General features: G+C 41.3%; 1 protein-coding gene across 1 annotated transcript in view; it reads right to left on the minus strand.

Moving 5' to 3' along the window:
* Positions 1-8558: 8558 nt before the first annotated feature.
* The window catches only part of SLC35B1 (solute carrier family 35 member B1), a 4844-nt gene continuing 706 nt past the window's right edge, over positions 8559-12696 (minus strand). The window contains exons 2-9 of the mRNA XM_085316363.1: positions 12611-12692; positions 12364-12494; positions 11762-11792; positions 11388-11545; positions 10866-10992; positions 9862-9968; positions 9400-9553; positions 8559-9115 (exon numbers count right to left, since the gene is read on the minus strand). Of these exons, the coding sequence (XP_085172489.1) occupies positions 9063-9115; positions 9400-9553; positions 9862-9968; positions 10866-10992; positions 11388-11545; positions 11762-11792; positions 12364-12494; positions 12611-12692 (843 nt within the window). The 3' untranslated portion in view covers positions 8559-9062. The remainder of the gene's footprint in view (positions 9116-9399; positions 9554-9861; positions 9969-10865; positions 10993-11387; positions 11546-11761; positions 11793-12363; positions 12495-12610; positions 12693-12696) is intronic.

The following is a 12696-nucleotide window of genomic DNA, read 5'->3' on the forward strand; positions in this document are numbered from 1 at the left end:
TATACTTTAAAATGCGCTATTGTGAGAAAGTGACTCCCTAATGTCTTTGAGTTGGTGCTTTGTTTCTCGTTAGAAGCATCTCCTGTCTTCCCTGATGAGCCTGCTCTTGTTTTCAGTGCTGGTTTGCTTTAAGATGCTTTTGATCCTGTATTCATTAAAATCTGATCCTGCTGCTTCCCACCAGCCCTAATGGTCTGTGAAATTATCTTCCGTTCTCTAAGACACTGTTAACTCTGCAAGTGCCTGCAGAGTAGAGGAGCTCAGAACATTGTCGGAAGTCCTAAAATTTATTCAAACCAGCTTTTCTCCACAAACAAAAATTACTCTTCAGTGTTATCACAGCAATCTTTAGTGGAGAGGTGGGAATGGACTAGAACAGTCTACAGGTTTTTATCACTGCTGTTTTCCCCTTCTGCAGGTACAGAGAGATAATTGGACAAAGACTTGAAAATTGAGGATAAGATTCACTCCATATAACAGAGCATGAAAATATGAATGAGCAAGAAAGGGCTCAGAGCTGGAAAAAATGAATCATGTAAGAGAAGAAAAAGTAGGAGCAAGGAAGAGAAGGGATGTAGTAAAAGAAAACTGTAAAACTGCATTTGCTTTGAGAAACTGGAGAATGGAGAGAAAACCAAACAAAGTCTGGACATTGCAGGGAATAAAAACAGGTAAAGAAAAGGCAGGATTTTTAGGAAAGCATCCACAGACTAAGAATTTGGCTTTCAATTACTTTGTGTCAGGATCCATAACTGGCTGACAGTTCAGTCACAGCTTATTTTTTGTTTTTGTTTGTTTTCTTACATGTTAGTGGAAGAGAGGTGAGCTGTCAAAACTTGTGCTTTTTATTAGACAACAATGATGAAGGTTAGTATTAGTCATCAGTATGCACTTTATTGCACGAATTCTAGTGACTACTGTGCATTGAAGAATGCTTCTCTATAACATTCTTATAGAATTGACCAGTTTAACATGGAACTAATCAGTTTCTTGTTCATGCCTTCTCARTATCAGTGTCCTGCAATGACTGTTAAAACATTAAGTTATCACAATCAAAATGGCACTAATAAGTATTCAGACCTTTAATTTCACTTAAAGATGCACTCAATTATTGCATCAAATTGTTTTCTAGAACAGTCATTTCAAAAGCAAGCATTCAGAAGTCATGAAAGCCAAGTTAATTTTGGTCTTTTTACAGTCTTTAATTGCATACTAAAGTCTTTAATAGTATGATTACATATTATTCTTAACATAATTTCTTAAGGAAACAAGGCTTTTATTGTTGATGTTCCTATCTTCTTACCTCCTCCCTCAGTAACTTCTAACTCAGTAGTGATTTCCATCCAAATNAAAGAAAGAAAAAGAAAGAGGGGTCTTAAAGATAATTGCATTCTACTATGTTCCATGAAACTAGAGGTTGGATAGAGAAAATGGATATCCCTCTCCCTCAAGTGCTCTAATATATTACTCTATAGTTTAATAAAGGTTACTGAATCCACATGAGGGAGAAACTTCTGAATATGCTAAGTATGGAGATAACTTGAAACAGGAGCCACAGCCAACCACAAACCGCAAATCTACAGGAAACTAGGCTTTGCTAATTCCAGTGTTGACAGAACTACTTTTTCACTGGACTGAGCTAACTCTTTTTGTGACTGGGTAAGTACGTACGTAAAATGAAATGCTGCATTCTGTATGTGTCCCCACATTTTAAGACACAATACCTAAAATATTTCCTGAATGCAAAAATCATTGATCTCTTCCTGGCCATTTCCTCAATAATCAGATAATGGTATCTGACTGCTCAGAAATATTAATGAAGTTATTATAACCAGTATCCCAGTGATTCTCATTAATAGTATGTGTTACAGAATATGGATGAGTGAAAAAAATCCTCTTAAAAAGTATGAAACCAGAGAAAATAAAGTTTAATGCTGTCAAAAGCGAGCACTAATTTAAAGTGGCCAATTTGAAATACCTCAGATCTGATTATTCAGAGAACTTGGAACTATATTCTGGTTATGCAAAGCACCATTAAATTACCAACTCCCTGCAGCTGTGCCTGTGAACACACTTTTTGCAAATCTAGCCCCACCCTTCATACAAAAATGAAGATCTACTAAATCTGTGGAGTCTTATGTTGCCACACAGGTCCTAAGGCCAGGAGAGAATCTCCTAATCCAGACTGATGTTCAGTTTCTTAATCTTGAGACCATTCATTCTTCTCCCTGCTACATTCACTGTAAAACTAACCAATTAACAAATTAGTGCCCATCACATTCACTGAATGAGTTCTGCCAAGACCTCAGGAGAAAGTGACACTAGAATTCTGAGAATAAACTAAATCTGAGCAGGAACTTGTAAATCCATTTTGAAAAATAACTGGCTTAAAGCTGATAAAGAGTAAGAAAGGCAGCATTTGCCTGGAAAGCTGAATGCTTTGTTCTGAGGAGAAGTGATCTTAAAAACTTTAGCTAATGAGCATCAGGTGATCATGTGATCATGCTGCTAAGGGATACAGACTCAACACTGCTTTTTTTTCACTGCTGCAGTAGATGGAGAAAATGATCTCTAGTGTTTGAGTGTACATGATGGGGTGAGATTTTTATTGTCTTGTAATGTTTAATTTTAGGTTGGAAATAGTCCTTTGGAGGACAGTTTTCTGTCGTCAGCTGTAAGAGGCTGTTGCAAAATGGGCCTGTTATGCTCTCTATTCATGTTCCATGCCCACTGCAAGATTACTGTGTTGTCTCATATAATAGTCAGGATTTAAAGGGGAAATTACAACAGCGTTTGATTAAAAAGTGTCAGTTGCTTTTCCTAGTCTCATCCCCAGACAAACCTTCCTATGTGTGTATACCATTATGGAATTCTTTCTCTGCTGTCCCCAAAATTATGTGCCTATTAAGAAAATATTTCACCTCATTCCTGCTCATCTTTTCAAGCCTTAGGCAAGCAAAAGACTTAGTCCTCATTTCAAGCAATGGAACGTTTCCATGACTGACCTGGGTGGATTTTCATTTTTAAGGATTCTTCAAGCATTTGGTCTGTGCTAATAGAACTGCTCTTGCAAATGCTTCATATATGCTGCATGTCTGTGCCACTCTTGGAATAACTGAAGACCCAGTCAGGACTTGAACCYGCTTGCAGGAAAAAAAAATGACTTTTTTTTTTTTTGCATTCTTAGAACAAAATATCTCTAAATGAGTCAATATTTCAATGTGTGCTATACTGGGTATGAAAACCACACAGTGTTTTCTAAGCACTTAAAAAAAACAGGTTAATTGCTCATAAAAATTCTGGAAATAGGCTACTAGCTTACTAAAATACGATAAAAATGCATTAAAAATATTCAGGATCATATATGTGTATGCATATACAAAAAGAATGAGTGACAGTGCAAGCAGAAAAGCATAGTAAGAGAAGGAAAAAAGTCTTTAAGGCTTCAAAATTAAAACAGCAAAAAAGTCCTAAGTGCAGTCTTAATTTTCCTTTAAAATATTTAAAAGCTTAAATACCTCGTTTCAGTGTGACATCCAGCTGCCTCAGTTTCAATCTGAGGTAATTATCTTTGTTTTGCATGTTCCTTAAATGCATCCCTGGCTCACTGTTGCTGAAATTCTATTAGTTATGAACTATAAATCTGAAAAATGAAACTGATTATAACAGCATAGCATACATATCCCATCCCTATTGCCCTTACAAGCTTTTCTTCTTACTTCCAGTCAACATTAATTTATTAAGTGATGAAGTGGGACTCTGGAACATTTTCCCTTATGGGTGCTGTTTTAATTATTATGGGTGTTTTTCATTCTGTAGAAGTCAACAGTTCTTCTTTCCTTTGAAAGAATATATGGAGTCTTGCAAGATGAGCTCACATCATCAGGCATTTGGGCCTGTACTTCCCTGGGGCCTGGGCTTTGTCCTCCAGAGCTTTAAATACAGGCTTGTGATTTCATGATACAAAGGTGGGTTTGGAGCAAGGCCCAGGCTCAAAGTGAAGGTATTATTCTAAGCTTAGCTGTAAGACYGGCATTTTAGCCATCTCTTTTAAGTAACTACTGATTTTGTAGTCTTGCAGGGAGAAACCCTAAATGGGAGGCACCTTGGACTGTCTTAAAAATAAAACCTATTAAAATGAGTATCATACTGGGGACTCTGACTCTTTTAATTGAGTGACAAAGCACAAACCTCATCTCTGAAGAATGATTTTTTTTAAGATGTGGTACCTTTAAGATTGGTAACTTATGGATTACAAAGCAGTAATGATCACTTCCTTATCTCTTAAACTGTTTTCCTCTGAGCATAAGTCTTTACTATCCTGTGATCAGAAAATTGTGTTGCACAACTGTATGCACACCTACAAAATATATGCACATATAGTACCACCTTATTCTATATACTCTCTAAACATTTTGTATTTTTAACATCTGTTGATGGAGTTGCAGAGGGAGCTAGTAAAGACAAGGAAGATGAAAGAAAAAGGAAAGCAGCTGCCAAGATTTCCCCCTGCGGATGCCGTGTCTCAGTTAGCTATGAAATAAAACCTCACCTTTCTTAGCTGATACATCAACCAGTTCCTCCTGGAGGGACAACAGCCACACACAGTGCAGCAATATAACCTGCTGTTTATTCTCAGTATGTGCATGACTCTTCTCATCTCCCTCAAACCACTGAAAACTGACAAGGTTCCTGGGAGGATTCTGACAGAAATTCTTTCAAAAACATTGACTGTGATGCTTATGGCTGCTGTGCATGAGACCAGCTGTTTGTGTTATATGAGGACAAGAGGACATGCAGGTGGGCACATACATATTTATACACATGCTAGTTGTGATGAAGAACTGTTCTGCTAAAAAAGACAGTGACTGTTTTAAAGTTTCTAATGACTTAGCTTCAAGGTAGTCTTTGCTGAGGGTCAAAGAGAATTAAAGCAGAATCGAAATGGAAGACCACCTTGATTTCCACATTACATTTCTACTCATAAGCATGAAGACTCAGGTCAATTCTATCACTAATTAGACAGGAACTGCTTTTTTGTTGTTTTTCTTGTATTTCTTGAAAGTTACTGAAATAAGAGTTCCCCCTGCTGGTAACTTGCTGAGTCATAAATGGGCAGATGTCTCAGGGCTGGAACTCTGCACCATTGAGAAGATGACAGAAGATGGAATCACTTCATAACTTGTCAACCTGACCCTCACCTTCTGCACTTGGAGGGTTTTGTTTAAGCCACTTAATAAATTCATCTCCTATTCAATGGGTTTCCCTTCCTGTTCCTACTCAGCAGAAGATTAGGTGCATGTGTAAAGGCAGAAGTCAAACCACAAGTATTCCCTTTAGTGGTTCCTTTGATAAGTCAGCCCAAACTCAAAAGCTGATGTTACACAGCAGGTGTTCAAAGCATCTGCAAAGTTGGCTGCAAAGGGTGATGTTTTACATCATAACATAGATTTTCATTTTGGAAAATATTTCACTGCCACAATAAAACTGTTGCTTGTTTGCAGCTGAGGAAAGGAAAACAAGTAACAGATCAAGCACACAAAACCAAAGAGAGCAAGGTAGTGATTTTCACTGAACTAGGTTTGTACCCTTCTGACAAACCGCAGGATGTCTTAAAAAGCAAAAGACAGACACAGTCCAAGTCCCAGCAGAACTGAGCAAGCCTTAAGTTGCTAGAGGGGCCAAACTGTTGGTAGAGAACACCTGGGCATTGAGCTGTATGCCTTGAAACCTCTGAACTGCTCATAGGTGCAGATGCTACCACAAAACTCTTCTTTCTTTGAATAAGTAAAATATAATTTGCCAGCAGTAGTTAGGTTTAAGATTCCCTTGCACAGCCATACCCTATTTTTATTTAATTTCTGTATCTTGTAGAATTCCCTCTACATTTTGCAGACTATTAATCTGTATTATGTCTAAGACAGAAGGCCCTTCCTAACAAATTAATAGAACTGCACTGCATCTGATTGAAGACACTTGCACTGTTTAGAAAAAGGAACAAACCCAAAAAACTATTAAACATAATTATCCCTCTGCAAAAAGCACCTGACTGAAGGAGCTTACAGTTCTAATAGGGAAAAAAGTAATACAGAAAGTGAAAGTCTTACTAGATCCCAAACCCAGTTCCTTTAGAGTTTACCTGTGGTACTGTTCTTTGCTTACACAGAGACAGCTCAACTCATGCAGCAGCGCGTACTAAAAGCCACAGGCAAGCCTTTCAGACCAGTAACCAAATCTGTCAAGGCAGGGAGTCACTGCAGCAGTGCTTCTGGCAGTTCAAAGCTGGGGATCTGTTCCGTGGCATCATCCAAGAAGAAAAGCCTGGGCTGATTTGAAGATAGCTTCTTGAATTGCTTTTGTAGCCTCTTCTGGGATCTCACAGTACGTGAGGTCTGGACAAAAGACAGCAAACTGTCCAAGCAAATCCAAGGGTTCAGACTCTGGGTAGACACAAGAGCTGCCTTTAAGAAATTATGATTGACTAAGAAGAGTTGGAGGTGTAGCAAGAACCAAGCTGGAGCAATACCAGGAATAGGCTTTAGAGCTAAAGTGGGTCAAGGGAGCCTGCAGCAATCAGGATAAAGACAAATCTGCAGTTCCTCTCATTTTTTCTTGGCAGACTGATACTTAAATCTGTGCTCTGAATACAGATGAGTTGAAGATATTGGTAAAGCCACATCTTGGCTTAGGAAACAGGCCATAGGAAGCTCCCAACTTTTTATTTTCCTGCTGGTCCTGCAGTATGGGGCAGGAGATGGACTTGTAAGCTTGAGGAAAAATTTTCTTGAACCTATGGTGGTTTTATTTCAATGGTTAAAGAAACAATTAGTAACACAAAGTTTTTTTGTTTCATACTCTTTTAAGACGCCCTCTCTCCTAGAGCTGCAGCTAAATAAACTTGGAGGGGAGGGAGAGTTCAGGAGGAGCAACCTTCCTAGCATATGTAGAGAAGCAGCTTGAGGTAACCTGCCCTTCCTCAGTCCCCAGGAGGCAGTTTGACTTGAGATGCTGCAGGTAAAGAGGATATCATCCGTAACTGACGGACAGCACAGTGGAGAAGGGCTGCTGATCTGTCAGTCGCTCAGTTTTTGGTTGTGATAGTTACTGCTAAAACAATCAAAGCAGAGAGATTTCCCTTTGGTTTTCTTTGCCTGTACGCTGGCATAAAGTTATAACTCTGAACAGCAATGACTCAGGTATTTTAACAGTTGACATGTTTGAACGGGAATTTCAAGATGACCATGAGGAGGTAGATGGTAAAGGGAATAAGTGCATTTCTTTCATCTGTTTGAATTTGAAAAATGACGGGGTACCTGGGCCTATTCCCACATGAGGTTACTAATTTAACAAAACAAAAAGCAAGTTTTTAAACCAATAGAATCGAGAGCTGACCTAAGATCTTTTTGCTGCTTTTGGTTACTGAGTTTTGGAATAGTTTAGATTTAAGATACACTCCTCTCTGCCTATCAGCACTAAGTCCTTTAAACACAGAGAAAGGACAGTTTCATGATTAAGACACAGGAAAGGAAAGTAATTCCACCTCTGCCACAGTATTTGTGAACACGTCATGTAATTTCTCTGTTCCTCCTTAYAAACACAAACAGTACTTGTTACCTTAGACAAACTGGGAAAGGTAACTGTCCTCAGAGAAGTAGGAATCTCCATACAGTAGCACATGCCAGCACACGGCTTCAGCAGGCAGGATTTATGGAATTAAATGACAGAAGCTTTTACTTCAGGATTCTCTATCATTTACAACATGTTTGGTTGCTACTTATCACTTAACCTTTAAAGACAATAAAAGTTAACAGAGAGGTGAAGGTGACAGAAAAAAAAAAAACTCTTTGAGGTAAACTTCCAATATTCTCAGGTTTAATTTTGCAAAAAACACATTTTTTGAGTAGAGTGGTGGAATAGTGAGAGATTAAATCAACACCAAATTTGAGGCCAAAAAAGTTGTGAGAAACACYGGAGGGATGGGCGAGGTGGGGGGCTAGAAAAAGACTTACAACAGCCGCTCAGGAAAGAGATCAAGATCCCATCTGGAGGGACAAAAGGCCAAAGCCACAGAACAGATGGAGACCAAATGACAGCTGGTAGAAACAGGCTTTCATGTGTAAAGTTTGCTCTTTGGAGAATTTTGCTCTCCAACTCTGAAGACATCATTATGATAACAACTCCTCCCCTACAACACTGGGGAGCTAGCAGGTGCACTCAGGAGCAGGCACTCCAAAGCTCTCTGAGATGGTGGTTAATTAACAAGGCCCCTTTCAACATTTAAAAGCTGTTGTCACACAACCTTGGCATGGCTTTAGCAGCAGAGGGTCTTGTTCCTTCATCAGCATGGGGGGATGAAAAGAATTGCTTTGGCCCCCAGTGGTTAAACAGGTTTCCCGTMAACTTGTACATAATGCCAGGAGTTATTTCTGTTTTAGAAGGGCTCAGGTGAAGGATATAGCACATGTAAACATTGAGGTGCATTATCTTAATGGAAGAACGTCCAACTGGCTGCTCTACCAGCCAGTTCTCGCTTATGGAAAAATCAGAGAATCAGAAGAGGGGCTTCTGCCTTCATCACAGGCATTTAATCTTGAGGTCTTCCCAGGCTATGTGAAACACTAAAATAAATTGTCCTAAAACTAGTCCTCTCCTTGGAGTAAGGTATAGTTGCACTGATCAGATTCAAAAGAGAATGCTGCAAGATCCAAAGATAGTTCTTTCCCCAAGATCAGTCAGCTGGTCTGAAATTAAAAGTTCTGGAAAAATGGCCATTGTCTCCTTTTCTTTAATAAAGATATGAAGTCCTTCCTCCTGTTAAGGCAAGAATTTCATCCTACTGCTAGAATCTAATAATRCAGCTTTGATTACAGAAAAAAAATTAAACATTTGATTACAGTTAAAACAAAACTATTACGTTTTAAGACAGCTCAGAATTAAAAAACTAGAAAAAAAAATCCAGACACTCCCCTTCTAACTACCCATCCTGAGTCCAGTTTCATAACAGATTTTGAGGTACAAGACAATAAATTAAAAGTTCATTCCAACTGCAGAGTTTGAACACCTCAATGTGATGTCTTCTTCACTCCCTTCCCAAATTTGGCATCAAGTCCAAGGCCTGCAAAGAAATAAAATAATCCATGTGCATGGCAAATTCACGTTCTTCAAACAAACCTGACGCGAGGGACTACATGAAAATAGGCTTAACAGTACCAGCTTACTAATGGCGAAAGCCGGTCTGCCAGGAGTCAAGTAAGGCTATTAAGACCCCTTTCCATCAAGAGTATCTAAATACAACCAGATTTTTGGACCAGCATCTTTTCTTAGCGCTCCTCTCTCTATACATCATCTCTACATAAATTAATAGGGGAACAACTTTGGATGTTTTCTTCACAGACTTACCCAAGAACACCAGGACTGTCCCCACCCACTGCATTGTACTGATGGGATTAGCAAATAGAATAACGGATGCTAAAATGGTGAAGAACTTCCGTGTTGTGGTGATGATGGAACAGGTCAGAGGTCCAAAGTATACCACAGTCATGAAAATGAAACTCTGTTATAAAAAAACAAACAACTTTTGTCAGTCTGCCTGAAAGTAGTACATCACATAGGAAAAAAAAGAAAATATGATTTTTTTTTGCAGCAGCAGCAAAGTTACTCAGTCCTAGCCATAAGAGTCTATTCCAAATCTTGATTATTGGTATACAAGTTTAAACCAACTTTAATCTTGTAGGTAGCCTGTACAGAAWACAAGCAACGACCAAAGCAAGGGAAGATGAGACAGCTTTACATTTTTTATCTTCTAACTATGCAAGCAAATCTCAATTAAGATTGCAGAATAGGTACCAGGAATGTAGTTACCTGACCCAGTGCACTTGTCAGGCCAAACAGTAGGATCTTGTAAAGGATGCTGGGGTAACGTTCAGCAAAACTCAAGAACTCCCAGAGCTCTCCAGTAAACAGTATCCCTAGAAGAAAGATTAAAATGAGAAGCATGAATTAGCAGCCCAGAGACAACCTGAGTTACCACTGCCTATTTAATTTCAGTTTACATTCCTTATCTGACAAAGACTAAACTCTACCTAGTGAAGGCTGGTGGCAATCAGTGAGCTTTCCCTGAGAGCAAACTTGTCACATACCCGTGACAAGGGGGGACCCTCCAAAGAAATCCTCATAATCCCTTTCCTGCCAGTTTTGCAGCATCTCTCCCTCACAGTACCGCTTACTGGCCGAAGTCAAAGTAAAAGGGAAGGAGCAAGTGCCCCAGCAGAACACAAAAATTCTTTTATTGCTAGGCATGCACCTTCCACCAAAGGAAAATAAAAAAAAAATAAAAATAAAAAAAAAGAAAAGCCCTCACAAGACAATGAAAAAGATCACCTCCCTCATTAATTAATGAAAGAGGACTGTCATTAYGTGCATCTCCAACTCTGACAAAACAGTCCTGAGCAATTAGAACTACTACTCCTTAACTGGAGCAGAGAGCTACAGTGACAGGGCTTGCTTCTGTGCCAAAACAAGAGTGCCAACAGGCAGAAACCCAGGTGCTTATGCCTGGATGACAAAGCCAGCATGCAAGAGCTTTTTAGAAGTGAAGAGGCTTTGGGTAACTACGTTGTGCATGGAGCAGTGTCCTCTAGTGGGTATTAAAAGAGCTACACTGAACAACCCAGACTGTATTTTCATGTTAAAAAAAAACAAAAAACAAAAAAAACAACAAAAAACCCCTCAAATCCTGAACTAAAACTGCGTGCAGACCACATTCTGTGCCCTTCTCAGAACAGGACACAACGTCCCTTCCCACAGGGTGTCATACAGCAGCCTCGGGGCTCGGTGGCTGTGCTTTTTCGTAGGCTGTTCCTTACCAGCCCCTAGGAACAAGGTGGACCATAGATTAACGTTTAACATCATGTGATTGGAACCAGTTTGATAGTGAGCTCTCATGTGGTCCTGAGACACACCGGTCAGTCCATCCAAAGTCAGAGACAGCAACTAAAGAGGAGCGGGGGGGGGGGAAGAGTGAGAGTGAGTGAGAGAGAGAGAGAAAAGAAAAGCAAAACCTTCGTTATTTTTTCCTTATAGGGAACAGCTTGAAACACCCTTTTTTCTTCTTTATGTTTCAATCACCCGTTAAATAGCAATTATGCAGCCTCAGAACTTATGCTAGGAGAGACATGCGTGTAGTCATGCACCAGTCCCCTGCCACAGCTTGAGAGCGCATTCCTCAAGCCGGTGATGTGTCCATGTTTTAATACCAGCYTGCTGGTACATGCTTAGAACATGCTTGCTATACGAAAGACAGCCAGACCTGTATCGTAACTGCTTTCTCCTCATCAGACTGGCCACCAACACAGCCCTTAGGTTGTTCATACGTTGGCAGTACTCACTAGAAGGAGCTCTCCATAGCCAAAGACGTGGTCGTCGCTTCCAGCCCCCTTTTTAGGCTTGTACATGAACAGGGCCACGCCTGTGACTATTAGGAGGACGCAGAGATATTTGGCCAGTGGGTACTTCTTGCGCAGCAAAGTCACTCCTAAAAGCATAACTGTAAAGATGAAGAAACATTATGAACGGCTCCCAAAAGCCTCTCATGGGAATCTAACTTTGTGCAGTAAAAATTCGGTGGATACTGCACTGCTTGTTCTTCTTGCAGCAGATGAAGCAGAACAAGAGATACTGTTTTTAGAAATTAGGTCCGTGACTGGTTCAGGGCATAAGAAACCCACAAAAGCATACAGGAAGATGCATGAAGTCTGCTTACCTGGAATGGGCTTACAAGATTTGCCTAGGACCTATAAAAGAAAAAAATACCTTAACGAACTGCATATCCTTGCGCAACTACAACACACAAAGAGATCGTGGAAACACCAGGGCAACCATACCGCACCAGACCGCCCCAACACACGCYGCTGGTAAAGCGTACCAGATGCTTCGAAAGACAAGACAAGGACCCGCAGCAYGGAGAGCGCTGCGGTAGCTGCCTGCGGAAGTTTCAGAGACTGCCTCAAGCCTGTGCAGATTAGCGCCAACCCCCACTTTCAAACTCCTGCCGCTTCTAGGTATTGTTACTCCCTTTGTGGAATAGCCTCGGATTTCTTAACCTGTCTCTACAACACGCAGGGCTGCTGGAGGAAACAAAGCCACAGGCCACGGTCCCACAAAGCCTTAGAGAAAGACAAGCCTCAAAAATCACGGTTTCCTCCGGATAATTATCGCCAGCTTGCGCTTTCAGAGCACGAGCTTCCTCGGCACAGCGGCTGCAGGGTACACGAGCACCCCGAGCCCCAGAAAAGCAGRAGAGTCGTGAATCGCAGCTGCGCGGCCTGCTCGCCCGCTCTCTCGCCGGCCCCGGCCGCCCTTCACCTGAGTTGGATAGTTGACGAACTGCAGAGCCGAGTTGCTGGAAACCATCGCGCCCAGATAGGAGAGCGAGCAAGCCGCGTACAGCCAGTTCCGCGTCCGGTCCACCTTGACGGCGTCAAAGCACCGGATCACTGGGAGGGGGGAGAGGGAAGGGGAAGGTGGGCAGCGCTGCGCGCCGGCGGCAGCCCCGCGGGGGCGCTGCCCGAGCGCAGGGCGGCGGCGGCGGCCGGGGGCCGCGGGCACTCACGGAGCTTGGCGAAGGCGGCGTTGATCACGCACTGGATGAAGACGAGGGACAGGGCGTGCTGGAAGCGCTCCTGCGCCGCGCCCTCG

This window comes from Rhea americana, unplaced genomic scaffold, assembly GCF_003343005.1.
Source record: "Rhea americana isolate MKP2758 unplaced genomic scaffold, rheAme1 scaffold_468, whole genome shotgun sequence".
In the NCBI taxonomy this organism is placed as follows: Eukaryota; Metazoa; Chordata; class Aves; order Rheiformes; family Rheidae; genus Rhea; species Rhea americana.